Source organism: Indicator indicator, chromosome 24 (genome assembly GCF_027791375.1).
Source record: "Indicator indicator isolate 239-I01 chromosome 24, UM_Iind_1.1, whole genome shotgun sequence".
In the NCBI taxonomy this organism is placed as follows: domain Eukaryota; kingdom Metazoa; phylum Chordata; class Aves; order Piciformes; family Indicatoridae; genus Indicator; species Indicator indicator.
Window position 1 is genome coordinate 15744344 of NC_072033.1, and position 25800 is coordinate 15770143.

Sequence of the window (25800 nt, forward strand, 5' to 3'; positions counted from 1 at the left end):
GTGTTACTCTGAGGGCTGACACTGATCAGCTCATGGGGGGGATTTAGGACACATGTCCTACCACAGTGACACAGAGTGCCCTGTGCAGAGGTGGAGAAAGCCTTTCCTGGCCTCAGAGCCTTCCAGAGCTGTCACACCAGTCTGCAACTGGTGGTGCTGCTGCTCATGGTGACACCATCTGGCACATGGCAGCACTTACCCCAAGCAGGATGAAGTCCCACCTCAGTGAGCTCCCTCTGCTCTGCTCCTGCCCCTCTCTCCCATGAGCAGATCAGGCTGGGGAGATGAGGAAGCAGGAGCTGGAGAGGAGCCCACAGCAGGGCTTTGTGGAAGGGTTGGCTCTACACAGAGGGTGCCAGTAAGAGAAGGAAGGGTCAGGCCACTGGTGAAGCTGGATGCAGAGCCAGAGGGCTGCCCTGTGCTGCAGGAGTGCAATAACCCCTGGTGTCATCTTCCCCAACCCCTGCCCTCATGCCCTCCCCCAGGGGAGGACCTGCCCTCGCTGCTGCTCCTGCCGGGAGCGGGTGGGATGGTTTTGGCACAGCCCACACGTGGCTCTCTGCTCCTGCAGTCACCTGTGCACAACCTGCAGAGCCCAGCTCAGTCCCCCTGTGGCTCCTCAGGGGACAGTGGCAGTGTCTGCTCACCCCTGCACCCGAAGGAGAGGAGGTGTGGGAAGGCTCCTGCTGGGCAGGCTCCTGTCGGTTTCCTGTCGCAAAGGCCAAGAGTGGGGAAAAAAAAAAAAGTCATCTTCAGCCAGGTGGCTTCTGGATGTGTCCTTCCATCAGCCCTGCCCAGCAGGCAGGAGAAGCTGACAGGGAGGGCCTCTTCCCCCAGCTTCAGGGGAATAGCTGCAGTTCAAACTTGGGTGCCCACTCCAGGGCGCTCTTCACCACGGCCAGGGCAGCTGCCCCCAGTGCCACCGTCAGCCCCATCACTGCCAGCTTGACAAAGCGGTTGGTCCTTGGCTTTGTCAGGAAGGATTTTGTCCTCTCCTCCCCCCGGAGCCGCTCCCTGAAGCGCTGTCTCAACACAGTGTCCGGTCGCTGCTGCACCGACGCCAGCTCAAAGTCCTTGAACGTGGAAGCTGCGGTGCTGCAGGAGAAGAAAGGGGTCAAGGAAGGTCCCCAGCTGCAGGAGCAGCCAGGGGGGAGACTCATAGAATGGTTTGGGTTGGAAGGGAGCTTGGAGATCATCCAGTTCCGACCCCTGTGCTATGGGTAGGACCAGGTTGCTCAAGGCCTCATCCAGCCTGGCCTTGAACACCTCCAGATCTTCATGGTGAGGAAAGAAAAAACACCCAGAGGATGTGGAGAATCACAGAATCATTAAGGTTGGAAAAGCTCCCTAAGATCATCCAGTCCAACCATCAACCCAACACCACCACTAAACCATGGCCCTAAGTGCCATGGCCACAAATTTCTTGAAGACCTCCAAGGATGGTTACTCCATCACCCCCTGGGCAGCCTGTTCCAGTGCCTGAGAACACACAAAGCAGCCTGCACTCACCGTTCTGCCTGCTGCTGAGCTGCCTCCCTGGCCAGTTCAGATGGTGGGAACTGGACAAAAAGGTCCCCCGCTCTGCTGATCAGAGTCTCATAAGGAAGGTCCTGTGGGATCTGGGACAGGAGGTGGTGGACAGAGGCCATGTCACATTCACAGTCCAGGACTTCCTGCTTCCGATACAGCACAATCTGCAGAGAGGAGGGAGAGCACTGAGGACAGCTGGGGGAGCAGGGCTGGCTCCTTGACACTCACTGCAGAGTTGAAAGAGACCCACACTTCACTTCCAGCTCAAAGACCTGCCCCACCTCAAAGAGACACCACAGGGAGGCATTCACTGGGGAGAAGAAACACTAAACCCTTCTTCCTGAGGCTCTCAGGCTGCAGAGAGCCCCATCCTGGGGAAAAGAAACACCAAACCCTTCTTCTTGAGACTCAGGCCATGGAAAGACCCTTCCTAGGGCGTTAGGTCCATCTTCTGAACTCAGCCTGCTCTGGCAAGTCAGAGATGTGGGCAGAACCTCAGCAGGGCTTAAAACTCCGTGGGGTGCCCTTAAGCAGAGATGTGTTCGGATCTCCCATAGGAGGAAGGGCTGCTGGACACCCAGCACCGGGCTGTCCTCAGCCAGCCAGGCTCCCCAGCATCCCAGTAAGTGCCTACCAGTGGAAGTCATCTCCAGGCTGCCCTGAGCTCTACTAGATCCATCACCAAGGACATCACTGGCCCTGGGGTCGCCTCTGCAGAGTGGGGGTGCAGCCAGGGACAAGCAGCAGCAGCAGCAGCACTGGGTTTGGCAGCCCCCAAAGCAGGGGTAGCTCCCAAGGATTCAGTGAAGGTGCCCCCAAGACTGCCCAGTACCTACCACAGCAGCAAAGTAGATGGGCATCAGCGGGTGGCAGGCCAGGAAGAAGTCGTACAATCGCACCACGTGCCTGAAGTCGGACAGGACGTGCCCAAACCAGGTGATGAGCCAGCTGAGGGCAAAGATGGTGCCCACCTCCGCGCTGCAGAGAGAAAGGGCTCTCAGAGCAGCTGCTGCCAGCAGCCTGGCACCAGTGCTGACACACTCCTGGGAGCTGGGAAGGGAGGCAGTGCTGGCTGAGCATCCAGAGCTCAGTCCGCACCCGAGGCACAACCCCTGGCACCCGCTGGGCTCAAAGCCAAACCCAGCGTCCTGGGGCTGTTCAGTCTGGAGAAGAGAAAGGCTGAGAGGGGATTTAATCAATGTTTATAAACAGCTGAGGGCTGAGGGTCAAGAGGGAGGGGACAGGCTCTGCTCAGCTGCACCCTGGGATAGGACAAGGGGCAGTGGATAGAAACTCCAACACAGGAGGTTCCACCTCAGCATGAGGAGGAACTTCTGCACTGTGAGGGTCACAGAGCTGCCCAGAGAGGTTGTGGAGTCTCCTTCTCTGGAGACTTTCAAGCCCCATCTGGATGTGTTGCTGTGTGACCTGTGCTGGATTCTATGGTCCTGCTCTGACAGGGGGGTTGGACTGGATGATCTCCTGGGGTCAGTTCCAACCCCTAACATCCTCTGATCCTATGTTCTGCTTTCAGGAGAAGCTGCCTCTGTGATGTGCCCTGCCCCTGGGACACACTGACCCAAGGACATCCCAGCCCTGCAGCACAGCCAACCTTTCTGATTCCTTCCCATCCTAAAGGTTTATTGATTTCTGGGAGTTTCTAAGCAAGCTTGGTACTCAAAGGCATCCTGGCCATGAAATGTGACAGGGACACCAGAAAAGGCCTCTGGGCTGAACCTTCCTCCTCATCTTCCTGCTTCTGCTTTGACCTGCCCAGACTATACTTTCTAGAACCAGGGAATGGTTTGGGTTGGTAGGAACCTTAAAGATCATCCAGTTCCAAGCCCCTACCATGGGCAGGGACACCTCCCACCAGCCCAGGTTGCTCAAGGCCTCATTCAACCTGGCCTTGAACACCTCCAGGGAGGGGGCACCCACAACCTCCCTGGGCTGGTGCAGAAAGCCCCATGAACAATAAGATGGAGACTCAGAAGGAAGAGCCAGGAGGCTCTGAGGGACATCTGCCTACCTCTGCATGAAGTCGTGCACCTCAGGGTTCACCTGGTCTATGATGGGCATCAGGTAATTTAAGATGTGCTTGGTGTTATCCATCGTTGGGTCCATAAAATCCCTGAGGGAAGATTAAGAGAGGCTCCATCAGGCAACAACAGCAGCAAAGTCTCCTCCAGTGAAACCAGAAGATAAACATCCCTGCAATGAGTAGCTTTGCCCCCAGGAATTTTGGGCCAGTCTCTTTCCCACCTCTGAGACAGGCAGGGCGGAAAACCTGGCCCCAGCCAACCCCTTTGGCCCCAGCTGAGGCTTCCTTCAGTGCACACATGGACCATGAAGTCTCTCCCAAAACTAATGCCCAGCCTGGGGGAAGAAGGACAACCCCCCCAAAGCACTCCCCAGCTGGAATTTTCTTCTCATTCCAGCACACACAGAAGCAGGAGAATCACTTGATGTGGGGCTCAGGACACTGCTGGCACCAACCACCCTGCCCAGGGCTCTGCCAGGCAAGCAGGAGGCAGAGGGCTGAGCCAGCACCCAGGAGCTGCAGAGGCCCCGACAGCAGAGATGGACAAGAACCATGAGTAATGCATGGGCTGGGCCTCTTCAGCTGCAGGAGGTGCTGGAAATGAACTGAGAGCCCTCAATTATCCCTTCCCTGGAGCTCAACTCCCTGCACAGCCACATGTGGTGTTGTGGCTACACTGCTCCAACAGCTTCCCTTTGGGTATGGCCACGATGGGTCTTGACCCAAGGTTCTGCCTTCCAGGCTTCCCTTCCAGGCCAGCCCTGGTATCCCCACAGCCTGAGGGCATGCAGGTGGCTCCTCTCCTCTAGCTGAGGCCACCAAGTACCTGAGATGATGTGTGGAGAGCTTTTCCACTAGAGCAGTGGCTAGCCTGTCCCCCACCACCAGCAGGAAGGTGACCACGATGTCATGGTAGCCCTGGTAGTAGTGCAGCTGGGGGTTGCGCTTCAGGACGTGGAGGATGATATCGATGAGCTCCTCCTGCAGACCTTCCCTCTGGTCATCTGGCATACCTGTGGGGACAGCAGCAGGGCGTGGTGGGATGGGCTGTGTCACCTACCAGTGCCTGCAGGACCAGGGCAGGGATTGTCCCCTGTGTACTGGGCACTGGGAAGGCTGCAGCTTGAATCCTGGGTTCAGTTTTGGGCACTGCACTCTGAGGACATTGAGGGGCTGGAGAAGGTTGACAAAGCTGGGGAAGGGTCTGGAGAACAGGGCTGGGGAGGAGCAGCTGAGGGAGCTGGGGGTGTTCTGCCTGGAGAGAAGGAGGCTGAGGGGAGACCTTCTGGCTCTCTACAGCTCCCTGAAAGGAGGCTGGAGCCAGGTGGGGATTGGGCTCTTCTTCCAAGGAACAGTAATAGGACAAGAGGAAATGGCTTCGAGTTGCCCCAGGGGAGGTTTAGGTTGGACATGAGGAACAATTTCTTCCCCTTGAGGGTTATCAAAGCCTGACCCAGGCTGCCCAGGGCAGTGGTGGAGTCCCCATCCCTGGAGGGGTTTCAAAGCCTTGGAGCTGTGGTGCTGAGGCCACGGTTTGGCAGTGCCCTGGCAGGGTTGGACTCAGTGATATTAAAGGCCTCTTTGCAGACTAAACCATTCTGTGATTCTCAGAAGCTCCTGTAAAGCTCCCAAGGAGCAGAATTCCAGAGGCTCTTGGAGCAGTGGAGCATCCCCTACTGCAAGCCCTGAGCATGGTGTGAGGCAGGAGGAGCCCCCGAGCAGGACCCTTCCCTCACCTGGTGGGAAGCGGCGCAGGGATCGCCGCACGTCCAGCAGCACCTGCTGGTAGTCCTTGTTGTCCTCCCGCAGCTCCTTCCCTGCTGAGAAGAGAAGGAATGGGAGTTACCTCTGAGCTCTGCAAAGGAAGAGGGCAAGGGAGCCAGCAGACAGCCTGCTGGGGGGCAGGGGACCACACACAGACACACCACCCCCTTGTCTGTCCCCTTGCTTGTATGTCACAGCCCAGCGCCGTCCCCAGCACCTCGGTGGGAGGACAGGAGATTTCTTTCTTTAAAGGAGTGAAGTTAAAATGCTTCACCTGTTACCACGCTCCCCACAGGCCTGGGAACAGCTTTGCTCCTCTACTGGTTTGGTGCACAAATTAAAAATTGTGACAGGGCAAGAGGAAACAGCCTCAAGTTGCAGCAGGGGAAGTTTAGATTGGAGGTGAGCAACAATTTCTTCCTCAGCAGGGTGTGGCATGTGTAGTGGGGACCACACAAGGGAGTTTATGAGGCAGGAATCATTCAGAACCAGCCTCAATTCCCCATGGACACAAAGAATTTGCCGGCACAGAGAGCTCTGTGTGAGCACAGTGGAGTGAAACGCTGTCTTCCAGCAGCTCTGATCACCTAACACAACCCAGCTCTGGACTGAGCTCCCTGTCACCTGGCACAGTTCTGAACAGCCACAGATTCAGGAACAACATCTGACAGTGGCTGTGAACCTACAGAACCTGGAGATTTGTTGGTCAGGGATTGGATCAGGCTGCCCAGGGATGTCCCCATCTCTGGAGGTGTTCAAGAAACCTGAGGCCATGGCACTTGGGGCCATGGTTTGATGGCCATGGTGAGGTTGGGTTGCTGGTTGGACTGGATGATCCTGGAGAGCTTTTCCAATCAAACAGTTCTATGATGCTGCATTGCCAAGGTTCATAAACCATGCAGGTACCTCAGCAGCAAGGTCTTTTTCCCTGCTTCTGCTCTGATCAAACACCACTCATAGCATGGGTTGGGTTGGAAGGAACTTTCAAGATCATCCAGTTCCAACCCCCCTGCCATGGGCAGGGACAGCTCCCACCAGCCCAGGTTGCTCAAGGCCTCATCCAGCCTGGCCCTGAACACCTCCAGGGAGGGGACACCCTGGGCAACCTGTGACAGTGTCTCCCACCCTCACTGTCAAGAATTTCTTCCTCATCTCCAGTCTCAATCTCTCCTCCTCAAGCTCCAATCCATTCCCTCTCCTCCCATCAGACCGAGCCCTTCTCAAAAGTCCCTCCCCAGCTCTCCTGTAAGGTCCCTTCCCCCTACCCCTGCAAGAGACACCTCGGAAGCCTTTGGGGCTTCTCTGGGTGGCGGAGGGGAGACGACTCTGCAACTTCTCCGGGCAGCCTGGTCGAGGGCTCTGGCACCCCCTTGAGAGCAGAGAAGTTCCTGCCGGTGATTTGCAGGCTGCAGCGTACCTGGGAGCGGGGGCAGGTCGTCGGTGTTGACGCTGAGCAGCTTTGGCCACACCTTGCAGCGGATCTCGTCGGTCAGCAGCCCGCCCTCGCTGATGGCCATGCGCCGCAGCGCCGCCACGTTGATGGGGTCACTGTTCAGAGCCTGGTAGATCTCCGCCACTTTCCTTTTCTTCTTAGCGTCGAAGTCTGTGAGGAGAGCACACAGGCACCAGCTGATGGGCAGCACCACCACAGGGAGGGGAGCAGCTAAGAGCGGGGGGGAGGGTGGTGGAAATCCCCTGGCAGCGATGTCACACGCACCAGGGAGGTGACAGGAGAGGGTTGGCACAGAGCTGTGAGGACAGGGAAAGGACAACCTCCAGCTGACTTTCCCTATCTCCACAGAGACAGGCTTGGGGGCACTTCACAGATTGCATTGAGCTGGAAGGGACCCTCGAAGGGCATTTGTCCAGCACTCAGCAGGGACACCTCCAACTAGATCAGGCTGCCCAGGGCCACATCAAGTCTGATCTTGAATGTCTTCAGGGATGGAGCCTCAACCACATCTCTGGACAACCTGTTCCAGTGTCTGACCAACCTCATTGTGCAGAGCTTCCTCCTGATGTCCAACCTAAACCTTCCCTGCTCCACTTTCAAACCACTGCCCCTCGTCCTACCCCCACCTTCTGAACAGTCTCTCCCCAGCCTGCCTGTAGGTCTCCTTCAGATATTGAAATGCAGCTCTAAGGTCTCCCTGGAGCTTTCTCTTCTCCAGGCTGAACAGCCCCAACTCCTTGAGCCTGTCCCCACAGGGGAGGTTCTCCAGCCCTCTGATCCTCTTCATAGCCCCTTCTGGACCCACTCCAGCAGGTCCATGTCCCTCTTGTGCTGGGGCTCTCATAGCTGGACACAGTGCTCCAAGTGAGTACTTCATGGCTCACAAGGCCCCTCCACAACATCTCCACGACCCCACCAGTCCCATCGTGGGAGGAAACTGCTGCTCCTCCTGCTATGGAGCTGTCACTGCTGCCTGGGTGGATCCCACACCCTCAAATCCCACATTCCCCAGCAGGTGATGACTGTGTTTGGGGCTGTGACAGCTGTGCAAAGCCAGGCTGCAACTGTTTGCTCTCTGACGCAGCTGCCAGCTCAGGTGTCAAGTGTCTCCTCAGAGCAGGACTTTGTGCTCCCACCAACTCCCAGCCAGAGAGGGGCTCCTGGATGGAGCCATCCTAGCGAGAGTCAGGGAATGGTTTGGGTTGGAAACGACCTTAATGATCATCTGATTCTAAACCCCTGCCATGGTCATGGACACCTTCACCTAGCCCAGGCTGAGAAGTTTGAGCATTTCCACTGACAGAAGTCACAAGGAAGGCTGGAATTTTGCTGGAATTAATGAATTGCAAGCAGATCAACTTCTGTCCCAACAACCCCAGACCTGGCAGCTCTCTGCACCCTCAGCTGAGCCAGGATTGAACACCCAAAGCTGCTCTGTGGAGCAGGAGTGGTTGGGGGCAGGCAGGGAAGGGAACAACTCACACAGCACAGGGTGCTGTCTGGTTTCAGAAGGGTTACATGCTCTTAGAGGACAGGGAATAGCTTCCTGGGACACCATTTCCCACCGGACTGTGGGATTTGTTTCTGCTGCCACTTGATATCCCACACCAGAGGAGTTTCCAGTGCAGAGGCTTTGCTGAGCAGCCATGGGGCCTCTGGCCAGGCTTTTCCAACAGGTCCAACTAGTGCTGGGACTCATTCGCTCTGGGACGTGGCCGAATAGGATTCGGGGTGGGAGGATGAGAAGATTGGATGGAGACAGAGCTGCTTCTCCCCACGCCCTCCCGGCAGCTCCTTCTGCCCACGTGGCACCTCTGGCCTCTTGGCACAGTGCCAGCTTCTCCCCACTCCCAAGGAGCTGTGTGCGAGTGTCTGGCTGGAAGTGCCACTTTCTGAGGTGTGTGAAAGGCAGACAGCAGGGCAGCAGGCAGCTGGGACACACAGACACTCAGCAGGTCAAGAGGTGGGTGCTGTCCCTTCTCCAAATAGCTTTTTTAAAGCACTTTGGGGCTGAAAACCAGCCTCAACAGCCCACAGCAGAGATTCAGCTCCAAACAGCAAGTCCCTGATAACATTAAAGCTTCTTCCACTCGCCCAGTGACCCCAATTTCCTTTTATCTCCTTCCTCACACCCTGTGCAAGCAAAGCAATTTGTCCAGGAACAGAGGAACCAGCTCTGCTCAACTGTCTGGTCCCTGTCCCCTGAGACATGGAGACACCAAGGGAAGAAGGACACAAAGCCTAGGGAAGGAGAAAAAAACACCTCCTCACACAGAGAACTCCAGCAATAGCATGAAGTAAGGACCCAAGGAATTTAAGGAGTAGTATGAGGGAAGGACACAATTTAAGGATTAGATGAAGGAAGCAGCACTTATTGTGAGCTCCTCCTTGAAGATTCACCAGCAAACACCCCGATGTTCCCACTGGCTAAATGCACAGGGGAGAGATGCCATAAAACTGGGGAGTTCAAAACTTTTTACTTGCACCCCCAAAACCTGAACTCGCCGAATGATTCACCCTTTGAAGGAGAGGCACAAACACAAGTCCAGAGCTCTGGGCTCATGGTTCCCTAACTCCAACGCTGCCCTCGCGGAAGCTCCACCCGACCGGCCCCGGTGGGTCTTTATTTACTTCCGCCGCTAAATCTAGCGGCTGGCCCCGTTCTCACAGCGAAGCCTCCGAGCGCAGCGCCCAGCTGCCTGTAGAGAACCAAACCCGGGCGGTAGTAGGTTAACAGCGGGACTCCAGAGGTCTGTTCCAACCAAAACCATTCTGTAACTCCATGACCGCCAGTACCAGAGCTCGGTTCCGCAGAATGAGGCAGCCCAGCTTTCCAACCGGGCACCGACGCTTACACAACGGTTCCCGAAGCCGACACAGCCCCCGTGCTGCTGCTGCCAAGTCCCGTCCCCCGCCCTCGCTACTGCCGTGATGTGCGGCAGCGAAAAGCGAAGCCCGGAAAGCAAAACAGCCCAAGCGTCTCGTCAGGCAGCGGCCAAAACGCAGCCCCGGCTGCTCCCTGGCCGCCCGAGCGAGGGAGCCCTCCACCGCCCCGAGGGACACTTCCACAGCGAAGGGTTCCCGGGCTGCCCCCGGGCCCGGTCCCTGCGGGTACAGCGCCGAGCACAGCATCGAGCTCCGCCCCACCGCTAGAGGGCGCCACCGCGCCTCCAGGGGACGCTCCAGCCCCCACCCCACCTCGAAGGAACCAGCGTGCCCCCTCTCTGCGGGCCCGCAGCGGCCAGGCCCTTACCGTGACCGCCGACACCGTTGCGCGGCGGGCTCCGTCGGGCCATATTCCCCAAACACTTCGGCGCATACCGGGCCGGTAAACCGGACCGGATCGGACCGGGGTTCTGCCACCTCCCCTCCCGGTCCGGTTCTCGGTCCCGCCCCCACTGCGCGCTGCCCCTCCACCCCTCACGCCCCTCCCCTTCTCTTCCCCTCCCATTAGCCTCCGGCGCGCGCGCGTTACGTCACAGCGCCGCAATCCGCAGGCGCAGCGCGCGGGAAGGGCCACGTGCGGCACGGGGCGGGATCGCGCATGCGCAGACGGCAGCGCACAGCACGTGGAGCTCTCCCCGGCCCCGAGCGGCCAATTAAACAAGTTTAATAAACCACCGAAACGGCTTCTTCCCGGCACTGTCGGGGTGGGGTAGTATATCCGCCAGTAGTACCCCCATAAGCACGCTCCTCAGACGCCTCTCCAGTAGAGCTCAGCGGCTCTTTAAGCTGGGAAGGGGCAGCAAACTTAGAGGTACACACAAACCTCGCTGGAAACGATCCCCAAGAGCCGAGGTAAATCTCCCTGTGCAGCTCAGACCCTGCTGCAAACACCCACCCGCTGGGGCTGTCATGCAACAGGACATTAAGAAGACTGTCAACACGGCCCAACTTTCTGATCACTTGCAGAGAGAGAGGATTAAGGTTCTGTTCCCAGTGGAAAAGGACCTAGGGCTGGTGGTTCACAGCTGCCTGAAGATAAGCCACTGTGTGCTGAGGTGGTCGAGGCCACTAGCAGCCTGGCTTTGATCAGCTATACCAGCCACAAGGAGCAGGGCAGGGATTGTCCCCCTGGACTGGGCACTGGTGAGGCCACATCTCCAATTCTGGGTTGGGTTTTGGGCCCCTCACTCAAAGAATGACATTGACAGGTTGGAGCAGGCAGAGAATGGTCTGGAGAACAGGGCTGGGGAGGAGCAGCTGAGGGAGCTGGGGGTGTTCAGCCTGGAGAAAAGGAGGCTGAGGGGAGACCTTCTGGCTCTCTACAGCTCCCTGAAAGGAGGTTGGAGCCAGGTGGTGGTTGGTCTCTTCCCCCAAGGAACAGTAATAGGACAAGAGGAAATAGTTTCGAGTTGCCCTAGGGGAGGTTTAGGTTGGACATGAGGAACAATTTCTTCCCCTTGATGGTTGTCCTTGACTCCTGAGGCAGGTCCCTGTGAGGCGAGGTCTGAGTGAGGTGCAGACGAGGGGCACGCAGCCTCCCCTCCTCTTGCCCTTACCACCACCAACCCCTGGGAGAGGTCCTCTACACAGGGAACTTCAAATCTAACCTCGATAAATAAAACCAAATGTTTATTTACACCAAAGAATTCCAACACTGGATCTTTCACATATGAAGGACAAAGGATATATACACAGCAAGGGGTTAGCAGGGCTGTAACAAGGGTGCTCTTCTGTTCTCAATGATCAAGAGTTGTCCACAATTGTTTTTTTTTTTTCCTTTTCTTTTCTTTTTTTCCTTTTTTTTTTTTTTTTTTACTGCTCTACCATTTTCGGTTTCACAGCTGCTCAGCTCCTTCCTCTCAGTGCATATTTACAAGACTGTGAGGTAAAACTGGTAACTTTTTCTCACCACATGGCACGTGAGGGAGGGGATGGTGGGTGGTGAAGATGTGAGATCCGACTTGGCGCAGTCTGATTAGTAGTTTGGTTTTTTCCTTTTTAGTTTTTTTTTTTAGTTTTTTTTTTTTTTAAGTAGCCACCAGCTTCAATCAAACCTATAGAAACAATTGAAGATAAAACAAAACAAAACAAAACAAAACCAACAACCAAAAGAAACCCAGAAAAACCAAGATACCCAATAACAAACTTAATTCCAGAGACCCAAGCCAAGCAATGGCAAGGGGAAGAAAGCCTCCAAGAGAAAGGGGCTGGTTAGAGTTTGGCTTGCTCTAAGAGAAGTCCCTCCTTCAGGAGGGGGATAAGGACTCCAATTGGATCAGTAACTTCATCTTGTCTAGCTAAAATGACATGCAAAGGGGTGAGCTGGCCTTCTGCTTGGCTCCTAAGGAGACATGATTCAATCCAATTAGGGTTTCAAGACATTATCTTCACTTACTCTTTTTAAGCTTCTACCACGCTGGAGTTGTCTCCTCAGCGTACCCCTGGCTGAGTCAGGTGGAGGCTGTGGGGTTAGGGGTGAGTGGTAGGTTAAGAATCCCCCCTCCCCACCCCACAAAGACTTGGTTTGGGAGTCTCTCTGGAGAAACAGCACAAATCCCCTAAGGTGTAGGCTCATGGAGGAGCAATGGTGGGAACATGAAGAGATTTCCAGCAGGATGCAAAGAGCTTGGAAATGCTGTTGGTTCCTTTGTTCTTAAATGAAAAATAGTTGTGTTTTTTTTCCTTTTTTTTTCTTTTCTTGCTTTCTTTAGAATGGGGATAGGGAGAGAGGGGAGAAAAACAAAACCAACCAAAAAAAAAAAAACTCCAAGAAATATTCCACCTGTTTGTATTTTCAGGGATTACCCTGAGTTACGAAAAGTTCAAGTAAAAAAAGGAGGGGGGAAAAAAAAAAAAAAATCAGCCTAGAATAATTTTTTGTATATAATGACTGAACTACTATAAATCCACAAGCAACAGTTCAGACACGGTGCCTCTGAAGCCTTCATCCCCTCCCAGCCCCTGCCAGGCACGAGCTGTGTCTTGAGGAGAGGTGGAGGGGGACAACCTCTTCTCCACCTGACTCAGCTCAGGCACAGCAGGAGACACGAACCCATCACTACTGCTGAGCTCCTGCAGCAGCTGGAACAGGCATCCCCAGCGTGGTGGTGGCAGAAATGACAGGTGAGCCTGCTAGAGGTCCAAGGGGGGAAGGTGTTGGCACTGAAGAAATCCCTGGAAGAGAGACAGGGAAGAAGGAATTAGAATGAAACCAGTGTGGCATCAGCCAGGGCAGCTCAGCTTCCATAATGAACCTTTGCAGGTCAGTTTGCTGCTGCTTTGTTACGCTCTCAGAGCTGCCAAAAATCAGCTGAGATGGAAGATCTCTGTTCCCTGCAGCCTCTGAGGAGGGCACAGAGTTGCACACGCTCCCCAAGTGTCACACTCTGGCAGGATCAGTGTCCTTCAAACTGCTGCCAAAAAAACCTCCACCCAGCCAGTTGCAAAGTGCTTTTCCGCAGGAGAAAACCAGGTCAGGCCACAGCGAGGCCTCACCACCTTCTCCCACCCACCTCTTCGTAGCCCTGCTTGCCATTGTCACTGGTCCCAGGAGGTGACCCCATGTCCCATCAGCAGAACTCACCCTCCTGGATCCCCACAGAACACAGAAATGCTTTAAAATGCCAGACATTAAGAAGAGCTGGTGAGAGAACTGACCTGACATCATACTGGCACTGCTGACAGGAGTGCTGCCACCTGGCATGTTGGAGGAGCCCATCCGAGCTTGGTCTTTCACGATGGGATCTAGACAAAGGACACAACTTTCAGGTGCTGTGCTGTCAAGAGAGCAGCTGGACCACACAACACAGCCCCCAGACTCTGTGCTTTGCTGGTACATCAAATAACATCAACCCTCATCTAGCAGAAGGTTCCACCAGCTCCAGTGGAACGTACCCAAGATGGTACCAAATTGTCACCTAAATGATCAGAGATCACAGAATGGTTTGGGTTGGAAGGGACCTTAAAGATCATTTAGTTCCAACCCTGTTACAGGCAGGGACACCTCCTACTAGAACCAGGCTGCTCGAGAATTTTCCAAATGCTCCAATTTTGTGTTTTTACAACTGTCTCAGAACCCTAAATACCAGCATTTGTGGAGAAGAGCAAACATTTAAAACCGTTTCCTAAGGAAAGTCACATTTCTGCTTGCAAAACCAAGAGCTGAGGTCTCTGAGGTCTGCATTCAGCAACAAAAGGAGTTAGAAGTGTCTGTTTCTTCACTGACTTGGGTTTTATCCAAAGGCAGGAATCCAGGTACTCAGACACCTGCTGAAATTCACAGGGGTTTAGCACCACAGCTGCTTTAGCACAGCACTGGGGTGTGGAACACCTGGGTCCCTTGGTGGTGCAGGTAGCAGCGGCCCAGTTTATCCATTAGACACCGCCAGCCAGGTTTATAATGCTCCTCTCCTGAAGGCCCAGAGGTTCCCAGAGGCAGAGGAAGGTCTCTTTGGTGAGCAGCTGATGGGATACTTACAGAAGTAGGGGTGTTCCATGGCTTCTCTGGCTGTGAGTCGTGACTGGTGGTCGTATCTCAGCAGCTTGTCTAAGAAATCCAGAGCCTCTGGACTCACCAGGTGCTGGTTCTCGCTGTGAACGAAGCGCTCCCATCGCTTACGGGAGTGTCTGCAGACAAAGACACCCAGGTCAGGCTGCCCACCTGGGGACACAGCAGGGCCAAAAGCCACTTTTTTTTTTTTTTTTTTGGTTGGTTGTTTTTTTTTTTTTTCCGTTAAATAAATTTTTAAGGGCAGGAACTGTGCCACAGCAGGGCTGAGCTGGGTCAGACCCCAAGTAGCAATATGTGATGTCTCCACACGGCGGCACGGATGCCACAGCCTGAGGACTTGGGTTTAGAGTGGATTTACAAGGCCTGAAATGCTAGCTGCTGCTCCTCTCCTATGCCCCCAACAGTCAGCTCCTGGGTGTTTGGGTAGAGCCACACAAAATAACTCCACGAGGAGAAAAACGTTCAAATGCCACCTTAAGCAGCACTTCATTTTCTCCATTGTAGTGCTGAGAAACAAGGGTTGGGTTCCCCTCGCCCCCCCACCTCAGAATATCGGAGTGAGTATTTGTCCTTCATGCTTTACGCTCCAGCAGTTCTTTTACTGCCTAGATGACATTTAAATGACCTTTTCTCAAGACCATTTACAGGTAAAGGACCGTGGGAAGCACTGGCAAAAGGGATCAAAGGCAGAGAGTGACAGTTCTCAAGAATCCTGGCTCTGATTTCTCACATCAACAAGTTTTTGTTTACTTCAAGGACAAAGCAGTAGCTGTTCTGGTCCACCAAGACAAGGAACAAGTGACAGGACAAGAGAAAATGGCCTCAAGCTGCCCCAGGGGAGGTTTAAGTTGGACATGAAGAACAATTTCTTCCCCTTGAGGGCTGTCAAGGCCTGACCCAGACTGCCCAGGGCAGTGGTGGAGTCCCCATCCCTGGGGAGGCGTTTCATTCGTGGGGATGTGGTGCTGAAGGACATGGTTTGGTGGTGCCCTGGCACTGCTGGGTTTGAGGGTTGGACTTGGATGATCTTAAAGGTCTCTTTTAACCAAAAGAATTCTAAGAGCTTCTGAGCTGCTCTGGCCTTTGGCTCACCTGCCCAAGATGTCATTGAAACGTGGATCCAGCTCAATGTTGTATTTGTCGATGTAGTCATAGAGATCTTCTGTCCCCAGCACCTTGGCTATCCTCACCAGCTGGGAGCAAACAGAAACCCAAGTCACTACTGTGGGGGGATAAAACAATGCCAGAACCAGCTTGAAGATACAGCACCTTGAGAGCTTGACCTTGATCTCAGTGGTCTGACCCAGCAGCCACAGGGTCATCCCATGGCTCTGACTTCCCTGGCCACATACAATCCCAGGCACCACAAACATGCCTCTGCTCAGGCAGAAGTTAATAACCCAAGAGACCCTAAAGTCACTAAAACTTGAGACCTTGCAGCACTAATTCCCTTGGTAGCACAAAAACAAAACCAGCTGAAGGGGAGGCAAGAAAAACTGTTCAGACAAGCAGAAACTCTGGGACTTGCACATGAAGGGTGAAGCATCACCCTGGCGGGCTCCAGAATGAAGGTCTGAGAACAGAAGGTCACTGTTCTTGAAGGAAGGACTACACCTTAGTTCAGATGCAGAGCACACGTTAAAGGATCCAAATTTGGCCTACAGACCAAAAGATTTCAGTCTCTCTATAAAACTGCACCAATTTCACAACCTCTCCACAGAGGGAAGGGAGGTTGGATGGTGGCAGGGGGTCTGCACTCAGCTCTATGTACCAAAACACACCAGAACTTCACAGAACTTCCAGATACCTACTGAGGAGCTCCAAAGTCCACACTACTCTAAATCTGCTTCAATGTATTGGGTCAGGTAATCTTACAAACTTGAGAAAAGGGAGGTGGCATCGAAGTGAGCATGAGAAATGCTTCCAATCTTCTTGGAATCACTCAACAAGAAGTGCAAGCAGGAAAGCTTCACTGTGCCAAGAGAAGAGAAGGTTGTACATGACCAGCTCTCACCTGATCATAGTTGTCATGGCCATGGAAAAATGGCTCCTTTCGGAATATCATACTAGCCAACATGCAACCCAAGCTCCACATATCCAGACTGTAATCATACATCTGTACAAAACCAGAAGGACAATTCAATTGCTAAGGAATTAAGCACAGCAGACTCCCAATACTGACAGGGTGTCCCCCACCCCGAGCTCCCTCCCTCCCTCTCCAGTGCTACAGACTGAAATATCTTTGGCACCATACTGCTGTTCAGCTCAATGTTCCAGTTACCCAAACTGGGATACAGTAATCAGCAGGCCAGCAGTTGTCCTCTTTCCATCCCTGTCCTGCTCTTTTCACTGCAGACTTCAGTGTTCTATCACTGAGGAACTTGTGCTGAGAAGAGGAAGCACCACAACAAGCCACAAAGAGCCAGTGGACCCCACAAGGTTCGTTGTCAGGTGAGGAAGTGCCTCCAGTCAGAACCAGCACCATCTGAATGGCACCAGTACCACTATTTCCAGCCCAAAGCATCTCCCTAACTGTCAGCAGATAGGGAATGTTTCTATAGCTTCAGTCAGAACTTGGTGGAGCCCCTCAAGGGCTTTGTTTCATTCCTCTATCTTACTGCAAATAAAATGCAGCCTTGACATAAAAACATTCAATGTTTGTATTCCATGATCCATCTTTAGAGTTCTGTGGCTCTTCCCTCAGCTCTTAAGGCTGCTCATTAAATGATTTTAATTCAGCAGCTTTACAGTCACTGCTCTTTGTGATGCACTTTGGAGTGGATTGTCTTTAGCTTCAGGCCTCTGGATACCTGAATTTCAGGCCTCTGGTTACCTGAATTTCTGGTTTGCTCCCTCAAAATGATAGAGAATTTCCCTACAAAAGGCAATGAGGAATGCTGGTAGTTCTTACCTGATAATCTACAAGGAGTTCAGGTCCTTTGAAATATCTGGAAGCCACTCTGACATTGTACTCTTGGCCAGGGTGATAGAATTCAGCCAGACCCCAGTCTATTAGTCTAAGCTAGAAATGGTAGAACACAAAGAAAACAAAAAAACAAACAACAAAACAAAGGCTCAAGTGGTGCTCCAGCTCTCCACTGCTGCAAATTTATATCCAAATCTTCTCTTTTCAATTAATTATTAATTATATATATTATATATTTTTATGTATTATATAATATACAGAAATAGGTATAATATATAGTATATATTAATTAATTATTAATTAAGTTGATTAGAGCACCAGTTTAATCTTCTCCCCAAGATCACATCCTCAACCAGTCTAAATAAGCCACCTCTCCTTACCAACCCCATTTATGGCTCACATTAACCCCCTACAAACTGAAGGGAAGCAGCCTGGAGAATTGCATTTCACACGGAGGTTGCAATCCCCTTGAGGCTGTCTGCTAGCACCACTACACAGGAGAACCCAGAATGGGCTTGCAGCTTGCCAAGAGCAAAGCAGGACCTCTCCTGCCCTCCCACTTGCACCCCCTGGTACCTTTCTGTGCTCGTGGTCGATCATGACATTGTGAGGTTTGACATCTCTGTGCATGATTCCCATGCTATGGCAGTAGTCTAGGGCCTGGAGGTGACAAAGAAACACTGCAGTCACAAGAAACTTTCCAGGAGGATTTCCACACCCTCCAACTTTAATTAGATGGCAAAACCTCACTCTGCCTGGTGTTATATCCCCAACTAGACTCACAGACCACAGGAAAACCCCTTCTAGAGCCTCTTCTCAGAGGGAGGTCCCAGCAACAGAGTGTTTTGACTTCACACCTCGTGAGCTTCCTCAGCAAAATGGAATTTCAGAGTCCGTAGGAGCACCAGCCACTACTGATCAAACAAACCTCTCCTTCCCCTGAGGAGCAAATATCTGTTTCAGCAGAATGGCCAAACCCCTTCTGATTTGTTAGGTTAGGGCACAAAAGTCAGCCAGGAAGCTTTGACGATTTTCTGCCTTCTGTTAAGATCCTAAATCAAAAGTATCTCAGTGTGCCCAAAGGCTCAATAATAAAAGGACATGAATTTGCTGCAGAAACAAAGCTGAACAACTGACATTGACTGGATGGGTATTTTTCTGCCCAGCTCCTCCATAGGTATTCCCCCTTTTCCCTTCTCACCGACATGACAATATCTCAATGGGATTAACTGTACAAATCCTAGAAATAACTCCCCAGAAAAAAGCAGCAAAACACCAACTTACCTTCAAAATCTCATACATGTAGAATCGAATATCATAGTCTGTTAATGTCTGGTATAATTGCTGTGGAACACAAACAGGTATCAGTGATCAACAGCCAAGCAAAATATCCCATCCCTGTCGATACAGAGCAGCCCAGACCTGTCCTTTGCTGCTCTGAATCTCTCCAGACCCTTCTGAAGGAACAGGAAGCTTCCCTTTGCTGCTCTGAATCTCTCCGGACCCTTCTGAAGGAACAGGAAGCTTCCCTTTGCTGCTCTGGCTCTCTCCAAACCCTTCTGAAGGAACAGGAAGCTTCCCTTTGCTGCTCTGAATCTCTCCAGACCCTTCTGAAGGAACAGAAAGCTTCCCTTTGCTGCTCTGGCTCTCTCCAAACCCTTCTGAAGAAACAGGATGCTTCCCAAGTTCCTCTGATCCCACAGGCTGTTCCCCTCCTCTTACAAATTCCACACATTGTCTGTTTATCATGGAATAAAAGAATGGTTTGGGTTGCAAAGGACCTCAAAGATCAGCTAGTTTCAACCCCATGACAGGGACACCTTCCACTAGACCAGGTTGCTCAAGGCCCTGTCCACCCTGGCTTTGAACACTTCCAGCCTGGGAGTCTCCTCAGCTTCCCTGGGCAACCTGTTCCAGTACCTACCCACCCTCACTGTAAAGAATTCCTTCCTAATCTCCAGTCTAAATCTCCCCTCTTCCAGCTTCAATCCATTCCCCCTCATCCTATCACTACAAGCCCTTGTATAAAGCTCCTCCCCAGCTTTCTTGTAGGCCCCCAGCTCTGCTCAGAACTCTCTGGTTCCTGTCACCAACTCACTCATGTTGCCCTCAGCCATCAGAACACCTGCAGACTGGGTCTCAAAAAGACCAAGGGTGCTCTGCAACATGCAACAGCTACTCCAGATGGCACACAGCCATTCTTCTCCTAAGGCAGGTCAATAGGGAAGGGACAAAGAAATATTTAAATCCCTTTACTCAGGAGTATGGAAAGCCATGGAAACAGCTGTCTGCATTTAGAGTTGTTCCAACCGAGAGTTGTACACTGAGCATGAAAGCAAAACGTCTCCAGAAGTAAAAAACTGATGAGCCACAAGGTAAGAGGTTGATTTGCTCTGAAGGTTACAATCTGGATTCTCATCTTGTAACTTTGGTGGCAAAATGGCACTAAAGGTCTAATGCTAAACTTCTGTCTTGAGTGTATTCACCTTTAAAGACAGTTCCCATGTTATCACAGAATGCTTTGGGTTGGAAGGGACCTCCAACCCCCCTGCACTCAGCAGGGACACCCTCCACCAGAGCAGCTTGCTCACAGCCTTTGTCAAGCCTGACATTGAATATCTCCAGGCACGGGGCCTCAACTCCCTCCCTGGGCAACCTTTTGCATTGTTCCAGCAGTCTCCTGGTGCAGAACTTGTTCCTCACATCCAATCTCAATCTGCTCTGCTCTCATTTCAAACCACTGCCCCTGGTCCTGTCACTCCAGGTTGGAAGGGAATGATTCAATAACCTGCCTGCCTCCCACATCCCTGCCTTTGTCCAGAAAAAGCACACATTACAAGTGGCTTTCTAATTTAAAACCTCACAAGTTCCCCACCCCACAGTGTACCTTAAAGTCTGTGTTGTTTACATGTTCAAAAACCAAAGCAGGTGTCCGAGACTGGAAGAGAGAGAAAATTGTTCAGCTGAGTTCAGTTGAATCTGTTTGCAGTCAAGATAATGATTTACATTTAATGATTCTGAACCCCCAACTCCTCCATCCCCTCTGCCTCAGCCAGGCCTGTGACTCCCCTCAGCTTCAGAGGAAGCTGCAGCCCCTGGCAGCACTGTTGGCAGTATGAATTAACTTGTCTCAGCTCTCTGCTATCTCACCCTCGCAGGACGTGGGCACTGAAGGGCCCCCGCTAAAAGACGTTAATCAGATTAAGAGCTGATCTGATTAACCAATTCAAAAGGAGGATTTAAGAGCAGGGGAAACTAAAAAGCCAGATCAGAGCTGCAGATAAATACAGCAACTTCACCCATTACAGCCCAGTGTAGCCTTGAAGTTCCTTCCACACTCACCACAGGATCTTTTACTATATCTGCCAGAGTGATGATGTTGGGGCCGCCTCGCAAGTTCTCTAAGATCTTGATCTCACGCTTGATTTTCTTCTTTTTAACAGGCTGAGGAAGGAAGAAAACCAAAGAGTGAAACAGAACACCCCATCAAAGTGAAGATAACAAATAACTCAACACCCAGTGGGCCAAAGGTAGGGGACTGAGAGTCAGCTAAGCACATTGGAGCCTTTAACAACTACATCTTCTCGTTACTCAGCTGCATCATTCCAGTAAGGGCTCAAACATAGAATCCCAGAATGGTTTGGGTTGGAAAGGACCTCCCAAAGGTCATCCAGTCCACCCCCCCTGCACTCAGCAGGGACATCTTCCACTAGAACAGCTTGCTCAGAGCCTCACCTTGAATATCTCCAGGCATGGGGCCTCAACTCCCTCCCTGGGCAACCTTTTGCATTGTTCCAGCAGTCTCCTGGTGCAGAAGTTGTTCCTCACATCCAATCTCAATCTGCTCTGCTCTCATTTCAAACCATTGCCCCTGCTCCTGTCCCTGCAGGCTTTTGCAAACAGTCCCTCTGCAGCCTTTTTGTTAGCCCCCTGCAGGTACTGGCAGGCTGCTCTGAGGTCTGCCTGGAGCCTTCTCTTCTCCAGGCTGAATGAAGGTGTTTCACCAGTCAAGGCTGTGCAATAACCAGCATCTAGGAGACCCTCACTCAGTCTAGCAGTGTGCAATGGAATATGCCAAGCACAAATGGAAACACTGAGGTTATCAGTCCCTATATTTAACCAGTGGCTTTAAGGGACAATGATCCCAGGAGCTGACAGGCCTGGATGCACATGACAGCAGGCCAGGGCACTGGTGGCTGGAGAAGGTGAGAATTCTCCAGCTAGCTGCTGGGAGTGTGGCTTAGCTCCAAGTCACATCAGGACTCCTCCAAGACAGAGGCCAATCCCTCACAGCCAGAGATCTGACTCAACAACCAAGTGCAGGACTCCATCAGGAGGCTCAAAATAATGAACAAAGCCAGGCAACACTCCAAAGCCAGGCTTTAAGAATCTGTGTCAGAACAGAAGGCTTTCTTAAGACAAATGTTGCCCTTTTTGGCCTCCTGATCACATCAGATGTCATCTCTTGCCCAATCCCCATCTCACCTTGAGAATTTTAACAACTACTTTTTCATTATTTGTGATGTTGATGGCTTCAAACACTTCACTGTATTTTCCTCGGCCTAATTTTCGCACTAGCTGGTAGTCATCTTGGTTTCTGTGGAGAGAAATAAAAAAGGAGTTCCAAAGTCAGTCATTGCCAGCAGGGTTGACAAACTGCTCCCTCAGACTAAATCCCTGCCTCACCTTCCACACAAAGGGGATTAACTGGGGTCTTACACCTCCTAAATGTGAGGATTGAGAATTAGGAGAAATTCGGAGCTTCTCTGTGCCCGTGTTAGATTCAATACAGGTTTGTTTTCCTCTGCAGCAAGCAGCAGAAGATGAATTTCAGCCTTGAGCTATCCCTTGCACTGCCCTGGGCAAAATTAGAAGCTGCATTTTAACTTGTGTAATGCTGTTAAAAAAAAAAAAAATCAACAAAGCCAGAAAAAAAAAACAATGAAGTGCCAGCCTGCTTAAAACCAGAGCAGGCACAGAGCAGACTCAGCAGAGTGTGGCCATGTCCAGATGGAGACAGGTGACAAGTGGTGTCCCTCAGGGGTCTGTACTGGGACCAGTGCTGTTCACTACCTTCTTCAAGAATATTGACAGTGAGACTGAGGATCCCAAGCTGAGTGCTGTGGTTGATAAGTCTGAAGAATAGGATGGGAGCTTTCCAGAGGGACCTGGACAGGCTGCAGAGGTGGCTGAGGAGAATCTTATGGGGTTCAATAAGGCAAAGCGTAATGCCTTGCACCTAGGTTGGGACAATCCTAGAGTTCAATCCAGGCTGGAGGATGCTGAGACTGAGGGAAGCCCTGCAGCGAAGGACTTGGGAGTACTGCTAGATGAGAAGCAGGACATGAGCCAACAATGGGCACTTGCAGTCCAGAAGGCCAAGGGCAGCCTGGGTGCAGCAAAAGCAGCATGGCCAGAAATGGAGAGAGGGGTTCCTGCCCCTCTGCTCTGCTGAGACCTCACCTGCAGGGCTGTGTCCAGCTCTGGAGCTCTCAACACAAGATAGACATGGACCTGATGGAGAGGGTCCAGGAGGCCACAAAAATGCTCAGGAAGATGGAGCAGCTCTGCCATGAGGACAGGCTGAGGGAGCTGGGGGTGTTCAGCCTGGAGAAGAGAAGGCTCCAGGCACACCTCAGAGCAGCCTGACAGTAGCTGAAGGGCTACAAGAAGGCTGCAGAGGGACTGTGTGCAAAGGCCTGCAGGGACAGGAGCAGGGGCAAGGGTTTGAAATGAGAGCAGAGCAGATCGAGATTGGATGTGAGGAACAAGTTGTGCAGCAGGAGGCTGCTGGAATACTGCCACAGGTTGTCCAGGGAGGGAGTTGAGGCCCCATCCCTGGAGATATTCAGGGTGAGGCTGGATAGGGCTCTGAGCAAGCTGCTCTGGTGGAGGATGTCACTGCTGACTGCAGCAGGGGTGGACTGGATGACCTTTGGAGGTCCCTTCCAACCCAAACCATTCTAGGATTCTATGATTTCAGAACCCAGGAGGTGCCACAAAGCTGAAAGCAGAACTTAGCCTGGGCCCTGCTCCATAACAACAGGGAGACAGAGATGAAGCTGGGGCTGCTGCTGTCCGATTCTCGGACGGTTTAGTCATGAGCTCAATTTAGCCACCTCCTTGCCTCAAAAAGCAGCAGATGAGTCTTTTTCAGGCACTGGCAGAGGCACAAAATAGCATGGACCTATTTAAATCTGCCCAGTCTCTTCACTTATCCAAGTCAGAAGCAACTTCAGATGTCTCCTCCTTTCTTTTCAGCCCCAGACTTTCTGCCCTCTCAAAGGACAATTTTCCTGACTCCCTGGAAAAAATTCCTCACAACAAACTCTAAGGGAGTTGCTAATAATGGTCTTAAACATCTGACAAGAAAGGTTTTTCCAAGGAAAAGTTGTGATCTTAACTCTTGCCATGCATGCCAGACACCTGCCAAAGGGCAGGGAAAAGCCTTACCCACCACAGCTGCCTCAATTGCTCCCATGCCAATCCTACAGGGCTCAATTCCAGTCCAGGGGAATAGAACCATAGAACTGTTGAGGTTGGAAGAGGTCTTTGAGATCATCAAGTCCAAGTGCTCACCTAGAGCTCACAATCCCACCATTGCTGCTAAGCAGTGCCACTAAACCATATCCCTCAGCACCACATCTCTGCCTCTTTTTAAATACCTCCAGGGGTGGGGACTCCACCACGTCCCTGAGTAGCCCAGGACAGTGCCTGAGAACTCCTTCTGGGTAGAAACTTTTCCCAATATCCAACCTAAACCTCCACCGGTGCAAATTGAGGCTGTTTCCTCTTGCCCTGTCACTTGTTCCTTAGCAGAGATGATCAACCCCCACCTGGCTCCAGCCTCCTTTCAGGGAGCTGCAGAGACCCAGAAGGTCTCCCTTCAGCCTCCTTTTCTCCAGGCTGAACACCCCCTCAGCTCCCTCAGCTGCTCCTCCTCAGCCCTGTCTCCAGACCCTTCCCCAGCTTTGTTGCCCTTCTCTGTACCCACTCCATCACCCCAACGTCCTTCTTGAAGTGAGGAATGCAAAACTGAACCTGAGGGGTGGCCTCACCAGGACCAAGCACAGGGAGATAATCACATCCCTAGAATCACAGAACTGTCTGGTTTGGAAAGTCCTTTAAGATCATAGAGCCTAACCATTGATCTAGCACCTCATGGCCTAATATTAAACCCTGTCTCCAGGTGCCACGGCCACAGGTTTCTTGAAGACCTCCAGCGATGGTGACTCCACCACCCCCCTGCGCAACCTATTCCAATCCCTGACCACTCTTGCAGGACAGAAATTTCTCCTAACATCCAACTTGCCCCTCCCCTGGGCCACTTTCAGGCCACTTCCTCTCCTCCTATCACCTGAGACTAGAGAGAAGCATCTCTCAAACTAGACAAGAGCAAGCTTCACACCTGGCAGCCACACTATGGCTGACCCAAGCCAGGATGCTGGTGGCCTTTTTGGCCAGCAGAGCACACAGAGAGCAGGCCAGAGACTCACCCCCACTCCACCACGTGTGACTCATAGTCCCAGTACTCGCGGGGTCTGTGTGTGTTCACGTCCGTGTAGACCCTGGCCCGGCTCGGCACGGGTCCAGACATGTCCGACAGCTTGGGGGGCAGCAAGGAGATGGCTCAAGTCCTGGAACCACCAAGCTGGACAGAGGAACAGAGGCCTCAGATTCTTCCACCTGCAGAGATAAAAAAAAAACAAAAACAAAAACGAGAGGTTAAAGCCCAATAAATATCTTGAGAAACTGTAAAAGTATCAGAGTTAATGACTAAAAGCTGCTCAGGAGGAGGGGCTGGAGCCCAGCCATGGGCCTGGGATCATTTGCCAGAGCTTGGAAATGGTTTCTCTGCTCTTCCTCACACAGGACAGGTCCACTTGGCCCTGCAAGCAAAAGTAACACCAACTCCCCCCCACCCCAGCCTTGCAGCTCTCAGAGTGTAGTTTCCAACTGATGGTTGCAAAAATAGCTTTCCAAAAGGGAAGAAAGGCAGCCTCCAGCCAGACTCCTTCCTTTCAGCTCCAGAGGGAATGCAGCAGCCATGGGCAGGGAGCTCTCTATCCTCCAGAAGTCTTCACAGAATGCCAGGTTGGAAGGGACCCCAAGGATCATCTGGTCCAACCTCTCTAGGTGATACTGGAGTTTAGCAGCCAAAACCCTTGTCCCGCTCCAGGCTGCCCAACCATCATCTCTTGCAATGCAACAGAATCATCACCACGGATTGCATCAGGTTGGAAGGGACCCTCAAGGGTCACCCTATCCAGCCCTCCTGCAGCCAAGCAGGGACACCTCCAACTAGAACAGGCTGTCCAGGGCCACATCAAGTCTGATCTTGAATGTCTCCAGGGATGGAGCCTCAACCACATCTCTGGGCAACCTGTTCCAGTGTCTCACCACCCTCACTATGCAGAACTTCCTCCTGATGTCCAACCTAAACCTCCCCTGCTCCAGTTTACAACCATTGCCCCTTGTCCTATCCCCACAGCCCTTCTCAACAGTTCCTCCCCAGCCTGCCTGCAGGATCCCTTCAGATATTGAAATGCTGCTGTAAGGTCTCTCTGGAGACTTCTCTTCTCCAGCCTGAAAAATCCGAGCTCCCTCAGCCAGTCCTCACAGCAGAGGTG

At 52.3% G+C, this 25800-nt stretch overlaps 2 protein-coding genes across 4 annotated transcripts; both read right to left on the minus strand.

Moving 5' to 3' along the window:
• Positions 1-839: 839 nt before the first annotated feature.
• On the minus strand, positions 840-10084 carry TBC1D20 (TBC1 domain family member 20). Its single transcript, XM_054391982.1, has 8 exons — positions 10042-10084; positions 6753-6938; positions 5308-5388; positions 4398-4584; positions 3560-3661; positions 2367-2508; positions 1510-1694; positions 840-1095 (listed from the first exon to the last, which is right to left on the minus strand). Exons 1-8 carry the CDS (start codon positions 10082-10084, stop codon positions 840-842), a joined length of 1182 nt encoding a protein of 393 aa, XP_054247957.1.
• Positions 10085-12591: 2507 nt separating this feature from the next.
• On the minus strand, positions 12592-24840 carry CSNK2A1 (casein kinase 2 alpha 1). Of its 3 annotated transcripts, none has more exons than XM_054391761.1 (12): positions 24667-24840; positions 21656-21767; positions 20513-20614; positions 20058-20108; positions 18455-18514; positions 17747-17830; positions 17156-17266; positions 16259-16360; positions 15337-15437; positions 14212-14360; positions 13392-13478; positions 12592-12908 (listed from the first exon to the last, which is right to left on the minus strand). In XM_054391761.1, the coding sequence occupies exons 1-12, from the start codon at positions 24765-24767 to the stop codon at positions 12793-12795; spliced, it is 1176 nt and encodes a 391-aa protein (XP_054247736.1). In that variant the 5' UTR covers positions 24768-24840; the 3' UTR covers positions 12592-12792. The 3 variants fall into 3 exon arrangements, with proteins under 3 accessions (XP_054247736.1, XP_054247735.1, XP_054247737.1); XM_054391760.1 differs by having other exon boundaries at positions 13359-13478; XM_054391762.1 differs by lacking the exon at positions 16259-16360.
• Between the last annotated feature and the right edge of the window lie 960 nt (positions 24841-25800).